This window comes from Coturnix japonica, chromosome 15 (genome assembly GCF_054131305.1).
Source record: "Coturnix japonica strain WE chromosome 15, WE-NBRP24, whole genome shotgun sequence".
NCBI lineage: Eukaryota > Metazoa > Chordata > Aves > Galliformes > Phasianidae > Coturnix > Coturnix japonica.
Window position 1 is genome coordinate 6452251 of NC_140677.1, and position 22950 is coordinate 6475200.

General features: G+C 49.5%; 1 protein-coding gene across 3 annotated transcripts in view; it reads left to right on the forward strand.

The window, feature by feature from the left end:
* Window positions 1–22950, forward strand: part of PRICKLE2 (prickle planar cell polarity protein 2) — an 88730-nt gene that overhangs the window by 61425 nt on the left and 4355 nt on the right. For all 3 annotated transcript variants that reach the window (XM_015875404.3, XM_015875406.3, XM_015875405.3), the window contains 5 exons: window positions 9387–9500; window positions 10733–10870; window positions 11242–11445; window positions 12870–13056; window positions 15285–16139. In XM_015875404.3, coding sequence (XP_015730890.2) covers window positions 9387–9500; window positions 10733–10870; window positions 11242–11445; window positions 12870–13056; window positions 15285–16139 — 1498 coding nt within the window. The remainder of the gene's footprint in view (window positions 1–9386; window positions 9501–10732; window positions 10871–11241; window positions 11446–12869; window positions 13057–15284; window positions 16140–22950) is intronic.

A 22950-nucleotide genomic window follows, 5' to 3' on the forward strand; every position in this document is an offset into this window, starting at 1 on the left:
GGAGGTCCAGCACCAGCAGCTTGCTGTATAAATGGGCCAAAGGCTTTGAGGTTGGGCACTCCGGTCACGATGTTTGTGACTTGCTTGAGCTTCACAGGAGCAGTTCTTTCCAGCATCTCTGCTATAGGAATTTAATGGGATGGATTAGACCTTAGCATGCTGTGTGGAAAGCACATTGATTTCTGCTCTGTGCACTTCACAGGATTCGTTTAGTTTTTATGCTGTTCTTTTACATGTTCAACTCCGAACTTAATTTGCAGAGGAGATTGCAAAATGCGCTTAGCCTTGATAATTGCTATGGCAATCATTTTAAATCGTGTAAGGAGGTTGGGAGAATGTGGAAGGCTTTCATTCTTATTGTTACAGTTACTGTCCTTAAATACTGTGTTTTCCTGAGCTTTTATTCAGAAGGGCTTAGGCATTTCCTGAAATATTTTGGCACCATCCATAGGCTGTAAATATTATCTGTCTGTTTAGAGAAAATCCAGTTGTTTGGGTTTCCTTTTTTTCACCCCTCTGGTCTTTGCAAGCCTGGCTCAGTGCTTGCTCTCAGCTCCACAGCACTGTACGTTTCACTTGGTGCCAGCCAAGCATGCAAATCAAGGAGCAGCCTTGACTTCTGTCCACTTCCCTGCGGTAGATGCTCCCTTTGAGCCTCCCAGGAGGCATTGGGTGCATGGTCTGGTACAGACAGTGCTGATGTCCTCCACAACAAGGGGCACAAACCAGATTAGTTTCAGGAGTCCCCCTCAAAGACCATGCCCAAGCTGGTACTTCTACCAGCAGGCACTGAAGTCTCATGTGTTACCCAGGATAGTGTATTTTTATGTTCTTCCAGCATCTGTTTCTTTCTGAGTTCACCGTGCTCCTCAATACAAATGACTTACTGACTACACTTCTCTAGGTGCGTTGCTGGGGTTTTCAGCAGGTCTGACCTCTCTAAGCACCATGGAGATGAAGAGCAGCCATAGGCACTGAAGTCCTTCCAGCATAGCTCATTTTCTGGTCCCCTGGGTACGTTTTACACCTCAGATGAGCCTCTAAAGAGACAAAACCAAGGTGTGGCTGCAGAATTGCTGTGTGAGGCCAGGAGTTGTCCTTGCATGGAGAACAGCTCCCTGAGTTTCTGATTTCTGTTTGTGTTCAGGGTAGGGGCAGTGTTTGAGGTGAGAGAAAGTGCAGGATCACCATCTGAGTGGGGCTGCAAGAGGTCTGGCAGAGGAAGCATATAGCACTGAATATACTTGAGTTTTTGTACTGTACTGTATGAGCTCTGTGTGGGTTCTGCTGGACCTGGATGCTGATGAGATTTTGGTTTATGCCTGTAGGTGGTGGTGATGGTTGTGGTGTGGAGAGAATGTGCTGCGCAGCCTCCTGAAGGCTGGTGTCTGAGCCTGCAGCTGCTGGGAGCTTTGGGTGGTGGACGCAGCTGCCGGCTGGGACATTGCTGTCAGGCTGGGGTGAAAATACACATTTGCAGACAGTGAAATTTTCTCTGCCTTCCATTGACTCGCTGTTGTATTTCTCTGACGTGAAACAGATGAAACAACTTTTTCTGCAATATTCTACATTATTAAAATCTCTGCACAGCATATGAGCCGAGGAGGTAAGTAGTCCCCTGAAAGACTAATGCAGCTCTCTTATTGTACTTGGACAGCAGCCTTTCTACATTGCTGTTCTTGGGAGACAGTGTTCGTGTCTCACTCAGCACAGCAATTTGCAGGATTTTGGGGGGGGGGGGAAGTTGGCCAGTAACCATAACATGAGTTTTTGGCAGTTTCATCAGGTCATCCTGAATTTGGAGAGTCCCTTCCATCCGTACCTTAAAATATTTATTAAATATAATCTAAATGGAAACCAGCCCAAACATATGAGGTCTCATTGGAATCCTGGACGCTGATTTGGGAGAGGTCAGCTGGTCCATGCTATGTGCCAACCGTGTGAAAATAGCATTGGTTACTGAAGCAGTGATCCGGTGTTTACAGATCTTGATCCAAACACTGTGTTGAAGAGTGGAGCTCAAGTTTTCCCTTGTATTATGTCTGATCAGCATACAAGACTACAAAGTCCTTAGACAACAGTCATGTCTGTTGTACATTTCTAAGAAAGCTCATACCACGGGGCTTGAAATTAGTAACATTAAAAAAATGTTCAAATTCAACTGCATAAGTTATGGTAAAATTTCATCAGGAAAATGGGCTAAAATTAATGATGCCTATGCTCAAGAAAGGGAATTTGAACAGGAAGGAGACTGGAAATATTAATGTGTGGAGGAGTCCAGAAGAGTTGGTTTGTTTGGTGTCCCCAGCCGAAGGGCTGGATCACTCCCTATGCATTATAGGAGGAAGAGCAGTTACTCAAGCTAAAACTTTGGCATACAAACACAGATAGAAACTGGCTCTGAGTGCATTCAGGCAGGAAATTGGAAGGAGTTTCAAACTATCAGAGGTGTAAGGCTCAGCGGCAGCCTGCCAACAGGGAAGGCGGAGGGTGAAAACCCAAGAGTGAGCTCCATAAATCACAACGCGATCAGAAAATGTGGTTTCTTGCAATAGCAGTTGGCTGTCCAGGGTGGCCGTGAGGTTGCAGTGAGCTCTCATCTCACCTGCGTCAGGACCCTGATGAAAAATGATCTCGTGGTAGGAGGTGGAGTTCTCTTCTGGAAGATGCAGCTGCTGTTGTGGGTGGGAGCAGTGGGGCTGTATGGAAGGAGAAACGGAAGCTTGGGGCTCAGAGTATTCCTTTCTGCCGGTCTGCAGTTCCCTGGACAGATAAAGAGATAAATGTGAAAGTCTTGAAATGAGTAGACAGCAATAGAAACCCATCCTGAGCAAACCCAAATCCCATGACACGGGGATGGGGAGCCAGCTTGTCTGCTGGGGCTGGCAGCCTGAGCGCTGGGCTGCTTCACGCTGACACCACATCTGGGGGCAGATGCATGAGAATAAGTGCTTCTGTAATGTGTTTTTCACATATTTAGGCAAGGGCTGTGTAAATAATACATGTGAATGCTCAGCCTTGAATTCCTTGGGCCTGTGGTTTGGAGAAACCCAAAGATGTTACAACATGCCAGCTTGAGTTTCTGGATACAAGGGGCTTTTGAGGATTCTTGTCTTTATTGTGTCTCAATAATAGGAGCAGCTGGCTGTGGGCACAGCTCTCAAATGAAACAAAGGATGGGCCTCGACTTCAGCTGCGGTGTGGCTTTCTGTATGGCTCCAACATGCCAGCATTCAAGACCTTTCTATGTGCTGTAAGAATTTAATTCCCTCTTGCTGACAGCACGCTTGCTCGAATTGAGCCTCTTAAAAGTTAGGAAAATCTCATCTGAGCTAAAATTAGCCATGCTAAAATTCAGAAGACTATTTTCTTCTAAGGCAGGCACAAGGGCCGGGACCTCAAGAGCTTCTCAGTGTGGTGTGAGGCTGTCGGTGTCACAGGGAATTTGTTCAGGAGCTGATGTACGTGTTGATTCCCATGTTTGGATCTTTTGCAAGGTTTATAGCACGGCCCTGAGTTACAGAACCTCCAGGCTCCATCAGCTGCTGCTCATTAAGTGAGCGAAGGATAGTGGAGACAAACCTACAGCAAGCATGCATTTACACCTTACCTACAAATAGCTGCTTTCACCTCCTCAGTGCGGCAGAAAGTCATTTATCTGGGCCTGCTGTCTCTGGGGACGTGCCTCACTTGGGCCCATGGATCATGACCGAGTGCATTTTACCTTTTCACCCTTTCTTGAGCCCTATAAATCCAGCAAACTGTTTCACTCCTTGTGTACAGTGAGGGATAGTCAAGACAGACCAAAACAACCCAATGTCTTAAGCCCCAAAACAAGGGGAAATTGAGAATTTGTGGCCAGGAATAACAAGATCTCTATGAATAACTCCTGATCTTATCCTGATGCTGAGAGCAGTTGTAGCTCGTGGCCTGGAGCCGAGCTGCTTCCCCACCCTGCAATGGAGCAGTGGAAAAGACGTGAGAATGTCCCCACACTGCAAGAGGAAAACAGTGTACAACGATGCATCTGGGCCTCTGTTCTCTTTCTGTGTCCTAAGGCACTGGTTCGATGGTTAGGAGCCGATGGGAGCTGTTAAAACAATTTAATTCTTGAGCTGTCTTGTCAGGGAAGGAACTGGCTGCTTTCGTCGGCCACAGAAACAAAAAAATACCCCACTGATCTGACATGGGTTGCACAGTTCTCGGATTTGAAGCACCCGTGTGATGGATGACAGAGGTAAGAGGCAGGGGAAGAGCAGGGAATGGAAAGTAAAACAGAGCCGTCCCAGTGTATTGTCCTGGAGCTTTATTCCAGTGTACAGTTACAGCCTGTACTCACTGCAGCATTACTGCAGCACGCTATCCCACAGCTTATAAATACAAGAGCATTTTAAGTGGCATACCCAGAGGAATTATCAGCTGCAATCAATGCAGCAGATGATTGCTATAACTGCTGGTGCTTCTAGGGGCTGTGAGGATCTGCTGGACAGTACACCACAGCCAGACCACCTTCATATGCTTTGGAAAGTGCTGTTTCTGTCTCTGTTTAATCTAATTTTTTTGCTCCGAATGAGAAACCTCATGGCACGTCCTTTCACAAGTCTAAAACTTGTGGATGTGTGTCCTTGATTCAAATGTTCTTCTTTAGTGCCAGCAGGAAGCAATGTCTCTGCAGGATCTTTTATAGAGCAAGAGCTGCTCCAAAAGCTTGACAGAAATTGATGTCATTCTCAACAAGAAACCAGGGAACAGCAACACTCAAGTGGATGCGTTGCCATTAGCCGTGAGAGAGGAGTGCATGGAGAGCTGCACAGTGTGCCAGAACAAATAGATGTTACGGGAATTGTTTCTTTTTTGTTCCCTGCCTTTGTCCTTTTGATTCTGGGGTAGGTTTGCGGGAGCAGGGATGCAGGACAGCCCAGCACTGGGGATGCTCTCTGCTGTCAGCACATGGGTTTGGGGAGTGATCTCCCACCTGAGGCTTTTGTGTGTCTCTCTCCACATTTCTCCCCATTTGTGGCACTTTTCCAGCACAATTTGCAGCCCTGGAGACGCTAGTTTTGTCCATGCTCCCTGGGGGTTCCTCATTTATGAGATAGGATAGATAGTCCTGAATAACAGCAAGCAAGCACACCAAGATGCCTCTAATGTCTCCCATCTGGCAGCAGCTCCCTGGTTGTAGGGCAGCCCGCTTGTGGGTACAGCAGGGAGGTGGGCCTGTGGTTACCCTGCAGGGTGTCCTGCTGCCATGGGACGTGCCCGGCTGCAGCCCCGCAATGCTCGCTCCTGCTTTGTTCCAGGACGCCTGGCCTTGCTGCCAGGGCTGTTTTGCTCTGAGGAATAAAGAAGCGCTTTGTATCATGATGTCTATGGAGGAGGAGGACGTGCCAGGTGTGGGCCCAACTGAACCCATTTTCTAGCTTCACGCTGACTGTGATCTGTAGTACTCTTTTGTGAGTGTATGTGTGCAAGCACTTGCAAAATATTGCAGATGCTTTGATAGAGTTATTTATATCTGGTGTGTTTGTTTTCCACCTTCTTTTTTCCACCAGAATCCAGCAGGAATTGTAGAGCTAACAAAGGTATCAGCATTGTTTTGCTGTAGATTCCAAGTGCTCAGTGTAGAAGATCCTGGAGACATCCAAGGTCAGGCTGGATGGGCTCTGAGCACCTGTTTGAGCCGTAGGTGTCTGTATTCATTGCAGGGGAGTTGGACTAGATGACCTTTAAGGGTCCCTTGTAACTCAAACGATTCTATGATCACCCCATGTCTCACGTGCCGCTAAAAGGCCAGCATGGGCTTGTTGCAGCAGCTTGGGCCAAAATTCATCATGCTCCCAAATCTCCCACGCCCCTGCTTACCCAACCACGGTCCCTTTTTGGGGTCATGTCCGGGCGCTGTGTTGGATGAGGTGCATCCTGCCCTGGCAGGGCTGGTTTGGGGAAGGCAAAGCAGGACTACTGCCCAGCTGTTGTGGCTCTGCAAGTCGTCACTTGCAGCTGCAGCATGCCGGGACACCTCATGCTCCTTTATGGCCCTTCCAGCAGTACGGTCACACTGAGCAGCCTTGCCTGATGGGTGCTTGGGGTGTTGTGATTGGGGTGCACCTGGCGGAAGGGTGTTGTGTTTGCAACCTGAGCACGCGTTGCCTGAAAGCACTTGCTTTTCCACCCCCACTTTTATTTCTTTGATCAAAGAAATCTTTCATAAATGCCATAAGCTCACAAGTTGTTTGCAAACCTTTCCTTCCTGGAGGAGGTGTAGAACCTTGCCCGCAAAGGGGCCAGGGGTGCTTTGCCTTTGGTGAGGAACCTGTGGGGCCACCAGCAGAAGCCACGCTTCTGCCTGTGTTTGGCAGGGATGGGGTGGGTTTGTAAGCTGACAAAGTTAAACTGGAAACAGAGCCCGAACCTAGGAAGGCTGCAGAACACAAAGGCATTTGTAAACTAATGTAATTACTTTCCTCAGTGCCTTTGAATAAAGTTGGCTCCACTTTAAAGGCTTTTCTCTACCCTCATATTACATTGTGTTCTTTCCTTTCTCCTGGTTTCTATCTTCCCTTTTTCTCTTTTAGCTTGGAGGAGATGCTAAGTTCCAAAGTGCATATCAGCAGTCGTTATCCGTGCCCTCACTAAAACACAGGGCCCTTGGAACATTTCTTTTTGAAGATGAGGATTATGCACGGAATGGGGAGGATGGCTGGGAAGGTCCAGGCACAGCATGGAAAGAACCCTGGTGACATCTGGGGCCCCCAGCCCACACTGAAGTCTTATTGCGACTTGGTGTGATGTTGTTCAGATTCTTCAGGGGATTCTCCCATGAGGATGGGAGCGGAGAGGTTGAGTGGGGAAGCCAAGCAGGAAATGCCAGCCATGTCCCAAGTGGCTCCTGAGCTTCTTGGTTAGGATAATTATGGACAAAGTAGGTCTGTTGCAAAGGGAGATAGCAAGACATTGAGTTGCTGCATTGTACAGCACAAGTATTTAATAAAAAAGCAATTATCTGGCGCAGCTCATGCTGCAGGGCCTGGAAGGTCAGCGGATAGCTGTCCACCAATGCCCAGGGGTTGGGATCAGCCCCTTGGCCACAGTGGCTCTGTAGAGTGTTCACAGCTCTAAGGCTTGTGCATTTTTTGAACCAGAACTGAATGGAGGGTGAGCTTTTTTTTTTCTCCTCATGGAGCAAAGTGCAGACAGAGCAGTTTCACACTTTTCCAGTGGGTTAACATTTTCTGCAGGCCTTTCTCCTTGGAAAGCCAAATGTATCTGAAAAACCCTTTTTCCTTTATTTTTCCTCATTCTCAAGCATCACGGCCTCATGGCTGGGTTTTGCCAGTCCAACTCTGGCAGCCTACAGCTGGGAATTGGCAACAAATGAGAGGTTGTGTTACCTGAATTATGTTCACCTGGGCAAGGGGCATCCTTCCGCTCATCACCTGCATGCAGTGGGGCTTGTTTGTTACCCATAGCCATGAGGAGGGACTAGCAGCTGCCTCTGCAGCGCTTCTGCAAGCAGCCATGCAGAAGGTCCTGCTGGCTGCCTTGACCCCAAAGCAAACCCTTTTGGGTTATTGCAGGCAGCAGAACACAGGTTGGAGCATGTTGTATTTGTTTTGCTTTTCAAACTAAACTGCCCATCCCTGCCAAGTAATGTTGTTGGTGTGATGAGAGCCGGTTCCCACAGACCTGTTGGGGTTAAATGGAAAACTTCCCAGCGGAAGCAGGAAAAGGAGCCATGCGCACACGCAGTGCCATGCTGAGCTCCTGGGAAGGCAGCTCCTGGCTCCCCATGCTGAGGGAAAGGCGCGTATCCCTGCTTCTCACCTAGGGCGCACGTCTCACAGCTCATTGCTATAGGGGACGGAGCAGCCTGATGTCATTTGGCGGCTCTTAAAAAAAAAACAAACAAACAACTAAATACAAAAAGATTTCTGGTTGCTGCCAACTTCAAGGACTGAACGGGCAAACGAACTTCATCACAAGGAAGACAAACAGAGCACCTTGAGTGCAGGTGGAGCCGGGCAGCCCAGCCAGTGCACCCTGAGGGTTGACCTAGAGGAGCTAGCAGTGCTCAGAGCCCCAGAACAGTGCTGCAGGGAGAAGCCAGAACCCTGCTGTGAGCTCTGCTGTGGACCTGGTGCATGAAGTCAGGAAGCTCACCGAACGTTGTTATGCCATAAATCGTGCTTTCCAGTGGATATATTTGCTCCCTCGTGTAGCATGTCATAGGAATGTGTTTTCAGTGTGCTTTGATGTGCTTGGATGAAGGATGCTCTATAAGTGCCAAGTAAGTGTTATAACCTGCATAAGTTTGTTCCCTTTTTAACGTTACAAAATTCTTCTCAACCTTTGGTGGTTTCTATAGCTGGTGGGTCTGTTCCTCCTGTGCTTTAGCAAAGCAACTTCAGGTGTTCACATGGCACACACACAGTGTGTTCCTCAGCTTGGTGACATGAGCAAGTCTCCTTGTCAGCACCACAGCTGGAAACCTGCTGACAAGCTCCTCTGTCATAAAATCCCATGATGGGTTAGTTGGATCCAAGAATTGGTTCAGAGAGGAATGGAGCCGTTGAGAGGAAAACACCACAGCAATGGTGTCCAAAAAGCGCCCAAAAGCAGAGGAAACACTTTGGGGGGGGGGTTTCGTCCCATGGTAGCAAAAGCAGAAAGCAGTTTGCATCTTTCTAGCCGAGCACAGATCCATAGAAGCCATCCATCCCCCTTCTCCTGCCCCAGCATCCAGAGCCTCCTGATCGCAGCCGAGCAACAAGAGCTTTCCTTACCTTCACCCTCTGCTGCTTCTCCCTATGCTGTTGAACCCCTGCATGGCCGTTTTGGGGCTGTTGCAGGGCCAGAGAGCCGCATCCCAGCCCTTCCATGCACGTCCCAGGTGTGGCAGCCGGAGCGTAAAGTTCAGGGCGTGCTTCCTCACCAGGCTCTTCCTGCACCAGGGCACGCCAGGCCCCACCATGCTGCGCTTGTCATAATTGTTTTAATTATATACTCTGAGACGAAAGAGAAGGAAAGAACAGCAAACAAGCCTTCCAACAGATGTTATCTGCTGTTTATTTTCACAAATTGCTGCAGAAAAGGCCCAGAGGGTTTTGATGGAGGTGGAGGCTGAGATATAGCCAGAAACACAGAGGCTGCCGGGGCACAGGCTTTGTAACCTGCCCTGCCGAGGCAGGTGCCGACACATCCCCGCAGCCGGCCAAGCATGCTAACGCTATGGAGGCTGACAGAGCAAACGGTAACAAGCCGGCGGGTGCTGCCGCCCTCCTCGAGCCCTCTTTTGAGAAAAAGGCAGCAAAACCAAGGCAGCACGTGGCTGTTTTGCTTTGCTCTGCTCGGTCAGAATTAACCAGTGTCTGTTTTTTGCTCACTAGGTGCACCAGTACTACAGTTGCCTTCCAGAAGACAAGGTGCCCTACGTCAACAGCCCGGGGGAAAAATCTCGCATCAAGCAGCTTCTGCACCAGCTGCCTCCTCATGACAATGAGGTGAGTGACAAGGCGGTGTTGGTGACTGAAGGGGATGGGATGCTCTTCCTGGGGTCTCTCTGTTCTGTGCGGGTGGTTCTTTCTGCAGCCCTTTCTGCTTTTCCATGGAGTTTGGCAGCACTGCTGTTTCAACAGAGCTGTTTGCTACCTGTTAGGATTCTGCTGGAGGTTGGGAGCTGTTTGTTTTTAGAGTATCAGCTTTTGTTTTTGAAATTAGCTGCGCTTCTCTGACATAAAAGCACAACCTCAGCCCTTGGAAGCCACGCTCAAAGCAACTCCAAGTGCTGTTTATCTCAGCCAGATGCAAAGTAACAAAAGTCTTTCCCAGGCACTTCTTCCAGCTCACCTTGATATGCACCAAGTTGGTGAGGTGCTTTTCTCTCAAGCTGTGAGCCTGGGAGGCCGGGGTTTGAGTCAACACCTGCAGAGCAAGCACGCCTTGCTGCATCCTGCAGGAAAGACATGTGAGGCAGCAGAAAGGGGCTGCTTTCTGACGTCTCTTTTTATCAGGGAGAACATTGGCTGCTGCTAGCCCACAAAATTTCCCTTTGTAAACAACGACAGAAAAAAAGAGTTTTGTGCTCCTTTTGAAGAAGCTGCTCTGGAAAAGACAAGTGGGTACTTTGTCTCATCTAGGTCAGGAATTCATGAGTTTACCCATGCGTGGCTGGGTGCCACTGGAACAGCGCGGCACTGCCGGCACCATGCAGGGGCTTCGCACTCACCCTTGGGCCCAAACCTGCCTGCCTGCCTCCCCTGGCAGCATCAGAAACCCACAGCTGGAAAACGCTGGGATAAATGCACAGCAAAACAAAGCTGCTGCAGGCTGGAACCACGAGCAAGTGTTGTTTCCCTGAGCATTGCTTCCCTGAGCATTTTGCATCCAGTTCCCGCTCGTGCTTGGTTTTGCTCCTCTTGAAGTGTTGAGAAACAACAGTTGGAGTTCCCAAATTGCTGGAACTCCTTCGTTTACACAGGGAAAGTGGGCCGTGCTTGAGAAACACCAACAAAACATTTGGATGCTGCTGTAACGTCTCTGCCATAAGGCAGCTGGTGGAGGAAGTAAGCCTGGTTGTACATTTCCAGTTGTTTTTCACTTATGCACGGTTGAAGTGGTGGCTGGAAAGGGTCTGAATTTCTGCTGAAATCACACCTATGGAGGTGGCTGTACATTTTCTTAGATTCCTATGGGGTTATGGCTCAGAGTACTGAGCATCACTTCTGTTTTCTAGGTCCGTTACTGCAATTCATTGGATGAGGAGGAGAAGAGGGAGCTCAAGCTCTTCAGCAATCAAAGGAAGAGAGAAAACTTAGGGAGAGGAAATGTCCGGCCGTTCCCTGTGACCATGACAGGAGCCATCTGTGAGCAGGTGGGTAGCAGGCAATGGAGTGGTAGGAGTACCTGGGTTTGGGGCACCAGAGCAGTCACTTTGACTAATCCCATAGCTTGTGCAGAGAAAGCTTCTGGGATCCTGGGGATAGAATTATAGAATCATTAAGGTTGTAAAAGACCTCTAAGATCATCCAGTCCAACCATTGGCTTACCTCCACCATGCCCAGTAACCACATCCCTCAGTGCCACATCTCCACAGTTCTTGAACACCTCCAGGGACAGATTCTTGGAGAGGCAGCAGGAAGGGGGTTCTTGAACAGCAAATTGGCATTTTCTGCCTCTTTTACAAAAGCATCTCATTAGGGATGGACTCACTGGTCTCATGTCTCACATCGGTTTCTCTAACAGTGCGGTGGGCAGATCAATGGAGGGGACATCGCCGTCTTCGCCTCACGAGCTGGGCACGGTGTTTGCTGGCACCCTCCTTGCTTCATCTGCAGCGTCTGCAATGAACTGCTTGTCGATTTGATCTATTTCTACCAGGACGGCAAGATTTACTGTGGCAGACACCATGCCGAGTGCCTCAAGCCTCGGTGTGCAGCGTGCGATGAGGTAAGAGCCCACAAACCCCATTAGATCCCCACTACCCACCTCTGTACCCTGTTTTTCTATAGCGTGAGGTTTTTTTCCTTGAGTGACTCATAAAAATAAAGCAGAATCCACAGTAGGCAGTGATTTGAATTTGGGAGCCAAGAGCTGGACTGAAGGGGTGCCACCAAAAGGATGCACCCCAGCACAGATGCATAAGGTATTTCCTCTCTGTGCACAGTGGGAGCGGATGCAAACTATGATGCTTTGGCTTTGCCTTGCAAGTTTTTTGTAGGGTTTCCATTTGGCATCCTGTGGGATTTTGTGTTGAAATCTACCCAAAGCGTTTCCAGTAACAACACACCCACCCATGCTTTGTAATTTCAGCCTGGTTCTGTGTGCCCTTCCTTCCTTCTCCTCTCTTCCCCCAGAGGAAGCCTCTGGTGGGATGAGTGTTGTGTTTCTTACAAGCAGTAGTGTTTGAGTGCACGCCGAGCCAAAACAGGCTTGCAGAGAGGAGATTAAAGGGATGCAGGAAGCTGAACAAATGGAATACAAAACGAACATAGAAGAGCGTGCAGAGTTGACTCTGAACATTTCTCAAGTGTCAGTCTCTGTATAAAAAGCTGGTGAAGGAAATTGTTCTGGCTTCTAAAGCTAAGAAAACCATAGTGTGGAAAACCATATGTACTATAAAATACCAAGTCCCATCTATGCAAGCGTATAATAGTAAAAATCCAGGGCTATGTGCACTTGAAATATGAAGAACATTGATGTATGTATCCAATTATTTTGTAATGTTACCAGTGAAGAAACAACTCCTAACCATGCAACTGGCCCAGTTTCCTCGTGGTTTAGGCTGGGTAATTTCTTTTCTTGTACTTTTTATCCTTGCAAATTCTCATACTAGGCTTTCATTCAGCTCCTTCTTTCACACACGCTTCTTCCATTGGAGCATCCAGCAATAACTGTGACAAGGGAACTCAGAAAGAGGAAAGCTGTCAGTGCAAGCAGGTGGCAGCAGGGTGGGGATGATGGTGAGGAGCCAGGTAGCTCTGTTTCCCCTCCAGAGACCTGCCACTTTTCATTGTGCTTTCAGTCATCCTTTGTAGTCAGGTCCCTGTTTCAGAGACGGGTAGATGTGTTTTAATAAGTGGCTGTTCATTTCTTCAAAAGTCCCCCGGATCGATGGGTTGTATATAAGTGTGTTTATTACCCTTATCGACCCCTTCTGCTGATGGATGTGCTTACGAGCACCCCCAGGACCCATTACTGCAAGCTGGGCATTAACACTTTCTGGTCTGTGCACCAATTTGCATTTTAACAGAGTGTGAGGCTGGGGGTTCAGCTGTGAAATTCAGAGGTTGTGTGAGCAAAAGAGACACAAAGACCACATCTGGGTCCCCTCTCTGACTGACTCTGCTCCATCGTTGCTTTTCTTCCCCCAGATCATTTTTGCTGATGAATGCACCGAGGCTGAAGGGCGGCACTGGCACATGAAGCACTTCTGCTGCTTCGAGTGCGAGACCGTGCTGGGGGGGCAGAGGTACATCATGAAGGATGGGAGGCCCTATTGCTGCAGCTGCTTCGAGTCCCTCTATGCTGAGTACTGCGACACCTGCGCCCAGCACATCGGTACGTGTGCTCCTCCCTGCCCATGGCAGAGCAGTCCCGGGAGCTGTGTAACTAGGGAGGGCTTTCTCTGGCAGAATTTAGGGCACACATTGTTCTTTTAAACCTCATTTTCCTGCAAGCAGCCTATGTCTTTGAATCTCAGCTTCCTCCCAGCTCAGCTAGCTGACGGCTCGCACAGGAGTTAATGAGCTACTGATGCAAAAGGTGGTTGCTTATTAGGCATCATGATTGTTTCTGTTTGCCTGTTTTTTAATTAATCTGCAGACAGATGTTCTCAGACAGAAAGAAATAATGCATCAGAGTCAACCTGCCTTTCTGGAGCAGGGAGATGGGCTGACTTGGGGGTGTGCTTTGCACCGAGCCTGACTCTTTCCTCGGTGCAGGGCTGCATGGCTTGCTTTGCCCTTTGGCTGAGCATTTGCATACGGTTGCATGCGTGACACGCAGGCAGCCTTTGTCTGTCTGTGGAGGTGAACTCATGTGCTTGTGCAGTGTTCCAATTGTTCACAGGCTGGAGGGAAAGCAAAACCATTTTGCTCTTGTGCAGCAGGCAGGTGGCACAGGGGAAGACACGAGGTTTCAACAAAGCACTTGGAAGATGTGTTTGCTGCAACCTATAGCACATCTTTTCTGAAAGCTCAGCTGCAGAGCAGTGCAGAAGCAGCTGTTGTGCCTCTCACGGTCCCTTCCCTTGTGTTCCACCCATCTGCTGCCAATTCTTTGGTACGGAGCCCTGCGTAGACTGATCCCAGCTAACTGGCCACTTGCATTCCCTTCCCCATAGCAGATGGGATTGCATTTTGCCAGGCCTCATTAGAAGAGAGGTGCCTGTAACAGGTAAACACAATGGCTGATCACCTGGTGTGAGCACTTTGGCCAAGGCTGGTGCAGGGAGTTGGCACTGAGCATGCCCACTGCCTGGTTTTCCTTCCAGATCCCGTTTTGCTGTGTGTCTGCACATTTCTAGCAAAGAATGGCTGCAGGCATTTTGCTACAACTTGCTCGTGGTAGTTGCTAAATGTGCTTAGCAGCTGTGGAAATTGGAATTGGGCATGTGCTGTAGACTTAGAGGGACTGGTTGTATGGCAGAGCTGCTGAGCAGGGAAGCTGTGCCCCCGTCTCTGCAAGATGGCTATGGATCATTGAAAAAGGAGCTGATGAAATCCCACCCGCTGTCTTTTCTCTCTTTTGTCTGCAAGGGCACTCCAGCCTCTGTATAAAAGCATTTCACTCATTATGAGGGCAGGAAAAAACAACTAGGCTAAAGCAAGTTTGACTTGGAATAAAAGGGATTGTGAACATATAGTTCATGTGTAAGTCAACCAGTGGCATCAGGCACTTCCAATGGCAGGGCTGCTGCCTGTGTGCAAGCAGGAGCTACAGTGTGCGTGCAAGCAGGGCCGTGCACACGTGCAGCAAGGCTCCCCACAGCTCAGCCTGCCTGCACCCTGTGCAGCCGTTTCTCAGGTAACAGGGGCTTTTACCCAGAATGGCAGCTCGAACAGCAAATAAATGCTGTAATTGAAGCCTTGGAAGCTCTGCTCATGGCTCTGATGTCTGTAAGCAGGCACGTGCTGCAGCGACTCTGGCCGACGCCTGCAACTAGCCTGGGGTGTCACTGGCTGGGGACAGGCTCTTTGCATTCATTCCATTGCTTATCCCAAGAGGCTTGGCAGGAGAAAATTTGGCTGAGTAGGAACATGGGGATGCACTTAAATCCCTGGAGCAGGCTCTGTCTGCCTTTTGGAAAAGGGGCCCCAGCAGCCAGAATAAAGCAAAGCTGGGAAGGCAGTCAGGACCGGAGCAGCGAGGGGCAAGGATGAGATCTGTTCTGTTTCGTACTTACAGATCCCTCTTTATGATTTGGTTGGACGCTTTTTGGTTTTTAAATAGGCAGCATATTATTGCTTTGGCTTTGAGGACTTTATGGAGAACTTCTTGCATTCCTTTGCTTTATGATCGGAAATATCCCCATTTAATGTGAAATAGCTTAAGGCTGGCCTCCACTGCCTTTCCCAACATTGAGCAACTCCCTAGCAAAGGCCTGCAACCTGCAAAGAATTAGGAATGGGCGTAACTTCACACGCCAGAGAAACCCCACCAAAGGGCTTTTAAGAGCAAGTACAGGTAGGTGTCACAGGGTGGCCAAGCAGTGAGCACATACGGTTTGGGGCAGGAAGCAATGAACATACATCAGGTGGCCTAACTCTGTGTACTTTTCCCCCCAGGTATTGACCAGGGCCAGATGACATACGACGGGCAGCACTGGCACGCCACTGAGACCTGCTTCTGCTGTGCTCAGTGCAAGAAGTCCCTCCTGGGCCGACCCTTCCTGCCCAAGCAGGGGCAGATCTTCTGCTCACGGGCCTGCAGTGTGGGTGATGACCCCAATGGCTCCGACTCCTCTGACTCAGCCTTCCAGAGTGCAAGGGCCAAGGAGTCCCGCCGCAGCGCCAAGATAGGCAAGAACAAGGGCAAGGCGGAGGAGGCGGCGCTGAACCAGCTGCAGGTCACCTCCAACCGCCTCTCCACCGACGTGGACCCTCTCTCGCTGCAGATGGACCTGCTGAGCCTGGCCAGCCAGACACCAAGTCTCAACCGGGAACACGTATGGAGGAGCAGGGATGAGCTCTACCACTATGGGAGTAAAATGGAGCAGGGACAGGCCCAAAGCCCCCTTCAGCTTCTCAGCCAATGCAATATCAGGACTTCCTATAACCCCAGCCAGGTCCCAGGTTCTCAGCCAGATTTATGGGCTAAGCATTTCAGCAACCCGAAAAGGAGCTCCTCGCTGGCCATGAAGGGGCACGGAGGCAGCTTCATCCAGGACTGCAGAGAGGACTACTACTCGGGGAGGCTTCGCTCTCAGGAGAGCTACAGCGACATGTCCAACCAGAGCTTTCCCGAGACCCGGGGAAGCCTCAAAGTCCCCAAGTATGAAGAGGAAGAGGAAGGTGGGATGCCCACACCGCAGTGCCGCACCCGGCACCCCATCAACGCCCTGAAGTTCACAGAGGACCTGACGCCCACTGAGCAGACTCCCCGTGGCTCCATGGAGTCCCTGGCTCTTTCCAATGCCACAGGTATGTCATCACTTCCCTTTGCATGTCACACAGCCCTGGTGCTCAGCAAGGCTCCGTGTACAGGGTCACTGTGGCAGGGGTCTTCCAGCATTTCCTCGTATTGAAACAGATTCCGGAAAAAGCACATGGCCACCCTGGGCTGGGGCACACGAGCTGGGCTCATTATAACCTGTTGTAATGAATTCAGGGGGCAGTGGGGTGCTTCTAGTTCTCTCCTGCTTGCCACTAGTCATGCTGGCACTAGGGCAGGGTGGGTACCAAGGGATATGGCTGGGGGCCACCGGCTGCCTGCCTGGCAGCCCCCTCTCGCTTGATCTGTCCATTTAGCAGATGCAATGCTTTGTAAATGGTTGGCCTTTCCGCATAGCTCGAAACAAATGTTTTCAAGCTCTTTAATCCTTTCTTTTGTGCAAAGGGAGAAAAAAATCAAGGCTAACTGCTAAAGCAGAGACAGATTCCAGCATTCAGCGCTTTGAGGACTGCTGTCAGCTGCCATTGTGGGCTAGAAATATTTTTAAATGCTTTGAAACTATCACGGTTAACCCCTTTTACACAATGTGCAGCTATGGAGCTCATGGTTAGTTAAGGCAAATTCCTTCCCCTTTCTGTAGAGCTTTTTTTTTCTCTTCTTCCAGTCTTCCTGTAAGGGTGAGAAAAACTCATGCAAATTGGGCATAATGTCTTGCACAAGTGCTGGGCCTTTTTGTCCCAGGTGCATCTCAGTGTGTCATCTCACTGCAGATGCATTTGGGTGTTGCTTTTTGGAGTAGCACCATGGAGATAAAGCACTAGGTTAGGTTGCAGCCCTGCATGACAGCTCTCTCATCTCAGCCATGCTCATTTGACACAGCTACCAATCGTTTCAAAGTCTCTGCACTTAAAACTTATGGGTAAAAAAACACCAAGCCTGCTTTCCTTCCCGGAGATGCTGCCTTTCTCTTTCCTCCCCCATCCTGTTCCCATCTTACCAAGCATTGTTTGTATCTGGGCTCATCATAGCCCTGTGAAATCAAGTTCCTCTTCTGCTATCCCCATCCATGAGCTGCTTGGATGCTGCCTGGTGCATGCTCTTGAGGGGTCCCCACCTGGGGACATGCTGGGAGCATCACCACGTGCTGCTGAACCCCAGCTTAGTGTCCTCCCATCCTGGCTGGGCAGGTTTCCTTTGATACGCCCGTGCCTCCTCACCCCATTGATGGGTTTCAGCATGTTTTTTAAGGTAGTTGCCAGCCCCATGCCAAGAAGTGAAACAATCTCTGTTTTCAGCCAGGATCTCCATAACCAGCAAATGTGAGCGTACAGGGGGAGCACAGTGATGAGCTGGAGCAGGCTTTGCTCACACTGCCTCAGACAGGCACAAAGAAAAACAAGATGTGAAATGCAGAGGGAGCTGGGACTGCTCCGCAAAGCAAAGCCCCATGTTTCAGAAACCACTCCTGTTCCTGAAAACTCCTCTTGTGCAAACCCCAGTAGGAATATTTTTGAGCAACACCGAGTTCCTATGAGCAATATCTTGAATATTGGAGTGACTGTTTCCTTCTTTGGAACTGAAGTGTAACAAGGTTTCCAGGATATGGGTCAAGAGACAAAAAACGTGGCAAATCTTTCTTATTAGAGTGAAAACTCAATATGGATTTTGTTTCAGGAACCCCTTTAGAAATGCTGGAATGTCTCCCAGCAGCATCTTCTGTTGTGTAGCTGCAGTGTGTCTCCTTGCAGACAGTGCCTGCGCAGTGATTCGCTTCTTTCCTGCTTTTCGGGGAAGTAGCTCAGCGTGATGGGGCTTGTAACGCATGTAAGCAGTACCTCTGAGGAGGGAGGTGATAACATTTTTATTAATGTGTAAGATCTAATAATCTCCTTTGCTCTTGGACCTGGCTCAGTTTTGCAGGGGCACTGGGCTAATGACAGGCAGCTCCCAGCGCTGTGCTGCTGGCAGAGAGCACCAGGAACAAAGGCAGAATTATCCCATTTCACAGGCAGCATTTGGAGGACAGACTCGGTGACCTGGACAAGGTCTGTGATTTGGAACCCAGGTGCAAAGCTGAAATTCAGCTGTGGGGCACAGTCTCTGCCTTTCCTTCTCCCCTCAAAGCAAGCTCTGTGGCACATATCATGCAAATACAAACCAGGCTGCTGCACTGCTTGCTTTTTCCCATGCACATCCATTAAATCACACTAAAAAAGCACACAAGGTCTGCCAGTAGCTCCTCTGGTTTGCAGCCCCTTGCAGAGCACACTCCAGCTGCTCCAGTGCTCCTTTCCTGCCCAGGTCCCTTTGTGTTACCAACTCTGTATGTTTGCTTCACCTTACAGCTTAAATAAGGAGTACTGAGTCCATCTGATACTTTACAGCATTGCTGAAAACATTCTTTTTTTTTTTTATGGAGAGCTGAAGGGCAAACAGTCCCTGACCTGCAGAGCACATATTAAAAATGGAGTCGTTCCTCCCTGGCAGCAGATTGTGCTGCAATGTTTCTGTTACCACTTAACTAATAATTAGCTGAGATGTCAGTAAGAGCAGGCAGCAACATGGGCGTGCAGCGGTGCTTCCTATCCTATAGAAAGAAGAGTTAACTCAGGTCCTAGGAGCCTCTTGCAGCTAGACTCTGCTGGTTGCATTGCCCTCTAAAAAGGTTTTGCAAGCGCTGTGTGTGCCTAGCAGCTAAATCAGACACCAAGAGCTGCTCTCTAATGATTCCAAGCCATTTCCACAAAATCCCAGCTGGTCAAATAGCTCACTTAAGGAAGTACCTGCAGGCTAAATGTTTCTCTGTGGTGACAGCCTCTTTGTGTGCAGCCTGCAGAGAGTGTGAGTGCTTGGAGGGGAAGCTGCACTGAGTGGTGACACTGTCACATGCAAAAGGAGACAGAGATTAGAAATACTGAGGAAATGTGTTTGTGTGAGTGTAACAGATGAGCTTCGTTTCCGCTTCTCATCTGTCACAGGCATAAATCCAGGAGAAAAAATGTTAACTGGTGCTGATGCAGAGTGCAGTGTGACTGCGCATGTATGGCACACGTCTCTGTTATCTTCTCTGTTACAAGATGCCCAGAGGCCCGAAACAGTTTGTTTTATTCCAGGACTAAACAACAACTGTGATCTGGCCAGAAAGCAGAGAGAGATGTATGAATGCGAGGAAATGAATGAGTGCTGGTCCCTGCAACACTGTGCTGTGTCACTGCATGGCACAGCCCCTGCTCCTCTGTGTGGGAGAGGCTGAAAGCTGGGACTAAAAGGGGAAAAAAGCTGTTTCTCAGGGCTGAGATCTGATTTCCAAGAAAGCATATAGTGGCTCAGCAGCTCCTGCAGCGAGAGCTTGAGAGCAGCTCCTGACCTCATCCCACACTCCGGTGGGGATGGACTTCAGGAGGAGCAGGGTCCAGGGGCTGATCCTAGCCCTGTGCCCCACTGCAAGGGGATGTCCAGAGCTCCCTGTGCTCCATCCTGTGCTTTGTTTTGATCCCTGCTCAGCTCAAGAGGGATGTGCCCAGCATGTGAAGATGTGTCAGTGCTGAAGTACTGTATAAGTGCCAGGAACATTTCTTCTCCTGTTCTCTGGCATTTTGTCATTGAGTGTCATGAGGTTTGGCATGCTTCTGTACAGCTTCATCTCTTCTGCTCTGCACATGGACCTGCAGAGGCAGAGTAAAGACCAGAGGGAGAAGAGAGAGGGCAGCAGTAGCACATCAGGTCCTCCACATCCCTGTCCCCATGTGCTGGCCAGCTAAATCACAGAATTATTTGAGTTGGAAGGGACCTTTAAAGGCCATCTGGTCCAGCCCCTCTGCAATGCACAGGTACTCCTACAGCTCCATCAGGTGCTCAGAGCCCATCCAGCCTGAACTTGGGTGTCTCTAGGTGTCGGGCATCCACCACCTCTCTGTGTAACCTGTGCCAGTGACTCACTGCCCTTATCCTGATCAATTTTTTCCTTATATCCTATGTAAATCTCTCTTTTAGTTTAGAGCCATTTCCCTCTTGCCCTATCACAACAGACCTTACTAAAGAGTCTGTTCCCTTCTGTCTTATATTTGAAGATGGTGCAGGAGCTGGTGGTGGCCTTTGGATTCACTGCTGCTTTCCCAGCAGTTACCCTTCAGATGAGGATGGTGGTTGTCTGTGGGGCCAGTGGTGCAGATTTCCAAAAGAAGCTGCTGCAAGTCACAGCTCACTGTGACTCTTCCAACTAAACATCACTCTGTGAACGTTGTGGGAGATCCTTGCTGGTAACAGAGGAATGATGTCCCTGTTTCATAGGTGATGTGGAGAAGCCTGGCTGGAGATGGCCACCTAAGGTCTTCTGTTAGTGAGCCAGACAGAGGGGGCTGGACTGAATTCCCTAACTTGTGGGGCACCTGGCCTTCCCCTCTCAGCCTGTTTACTTTCTGTGCCTTTCAGTTACATAATGGCTCTGCTTTATTTCTGCACACCCCAAGGTCGGTCAGGAGTGAAGCGAGGCTGAGTTATAAACAAATTCTGGGAAGGCTGTTTGTCCTTAGGTTCCTTTTTAGTTCTTGGGGTTGAACTGAAAATAAATCATGTTTCAGAGGTGAGGAGGACATGCCTGCCCTGAGCTGTGGAAGAGACTGAGCTCTGACACGGGGCAATAGGAGATGGCACATGGTCCCATCCTGAGTGGGTGCATCCCTCCTGGTGTGGGGTGCCAAGGAGCTCCATGTGCAAGTGATTGCTTGCACTCTGGTCAATGTGAAGGTGAGGAGAGTGAGGCATAACAGCCCTGTTTGTTTGCAGTATGATAAGTTCTGCATTCCCCTGTTGGGGCAAGGCAGATGACACTGTCCCTGCAGTGGGACATGGGCTGCAGCGATGCCTTGCCAGTGTTAGCCAAGCTTCACAGGGAGTTTAATGGAATGGGGACTGAGAGCTGCTTCCCCTCCCGGGTGCCTCATTTGCAGCCTCACACCAAGCCTACGTGCTCACTGCAGCCCCTCTGCTGTCATTTGCTCAGTGTTTTAATAATCCATAATTAATGCAACCTGCAGCCCTGGTTTAGCAAAGCACACACAGCGCAGCCGGGGAAATTGAAGCGCGCTGAAGAGCTTTGTTGTGGCAAGGTTTTTGAGGTGATGCATGCAGGGAATATCAGCTCTTTGGACTTCGTGCTGTTGGTTTGCTTCTTCTGCTGTTATTTTCCTTGGAACCCTTATATAGGATTGACACAGCTTTTGCTGTCGGGTACGGAAGGACTTTCAGAGGGGCTTATCCTGCTTGTTCCTAACCAGAAGTCTGCTTTGTGCCCCCAGTGCTGCAGCCAGCTCCAGCTTCATGTCGAGTGCCCACAGACGAGCTGCAGCTTTCACTTGTGTTCATCCGAAGCGTACTCGTTTCCATGGCTTCAGTGCACACAGCAGCGAGTGGCAGCTAAATAACCACTGTGTCCTTGTGCAGAGCTGCAGCTTTGGGGTGTGGTGTGTGGCAAGGAGACGCTCAATAACATTTAGGATTTTTGCATCCAAAGCCCCGTGTGGTGCATTTATTGCATGTACCGGTGGGGCTCCAAGCATGACTTTGCAGAAGGAAAGCACCATGGGAGCCATCACTAGGTTTGTGTCACCCCAAGGTTGGAGCAAGACTCCTGCATAGCCCTGTGCAACAGATTCTCAGATTTCCTATTAGAGGATAGCCACTGCATGGCAGAGCCTCCCCTTTGCACTCCCTTTTTGCCAGGTTAGGGCTCAATTGGGTTATATTAGCTGTGTTCCCAGATGAAACACATCATTAAGAGGGAGCAGCGGCAGCTGTAAATAAGTGCAGGTAACTGGAGGAGCTTGGGCCTCACTGCGGGCTCAGTGGCTGTAGGAGGGGAAGGGCAGTGCAGGACCACAGCAGTGTCCCCAGGGCTTTGAGGAGCAGCAGCAGCCATCCGTGCTGAGTAGCTCTGTTTCCTTCTAGTATCTCATTTTGCAGCCTTCTAACCGCTTTTATTGCTGAAATTCTCCTTGCAGGAATTCAGCAAACCTGGAGAAGAATGCATTCCCCTCCTCTCTGCAAGCATTTTTTTCTGCATACTGAAGGCTGCTACATTCCCTTCAACCTTCTCTTCTCCAGACTAAACAAGCCCCGCTCTTTCAAACTTTATTCCTAGGTTGTGTTTTCTAGATGACATTTTTATACAAACTGTTACTGCTGTCCCTGTGCTCCCTGCACCCAGGCTGGAAGGTTCCTGCTGTGCTTCACTGAGGCTTTGGCTTGTAGGAGAGGGACAGGATTCTGTAATCTTCAACTTGCAGCTCTGTGGTGCTCCCCCTCTGCATGGCAGGGCTGTGCTCTCCGAAGCCAGCTCAGCATTCAGCCTTGCTACAGTCAATGCTTTCCTAGCGACGCAAGATCTTATAATGCGTGTGTTTAATTATATCCAGGCCATCCAGATCAACAGCCAGAAACATCCCTTGGACCTAATAATCACTGATTAAACCCTGTGCTGGGACATGAGTTGTGCATGTATCCCTATCTCCTCTGTAACTCAACCTGAGCATCACTGAGTCCTCTCCTGCATGCATGGTTCCCACTGATGCTCTGCTCTGCCTGTGCCTTGGTAGCCTGTCCCTGTATGCTCCCAGCTATTCTCACTGTATGCAGCCCTACAGGAGCTGAGAACACAGGTGCTGTGTCAGACGTGGCAAGGCCCTTGCAAGCGATGCTGCCAAAATGTATCCTGCAAAGCACTGTAACGTTCTTTCTCATCACAGAGCTTTGCTGCTTCTTTAAGAAGGAGTTGCGTGGATGTCACCATGGGTTCATTTGCTTTGGCATCAGCTATTGTCTGACACAGCCGATTGAGGCAGA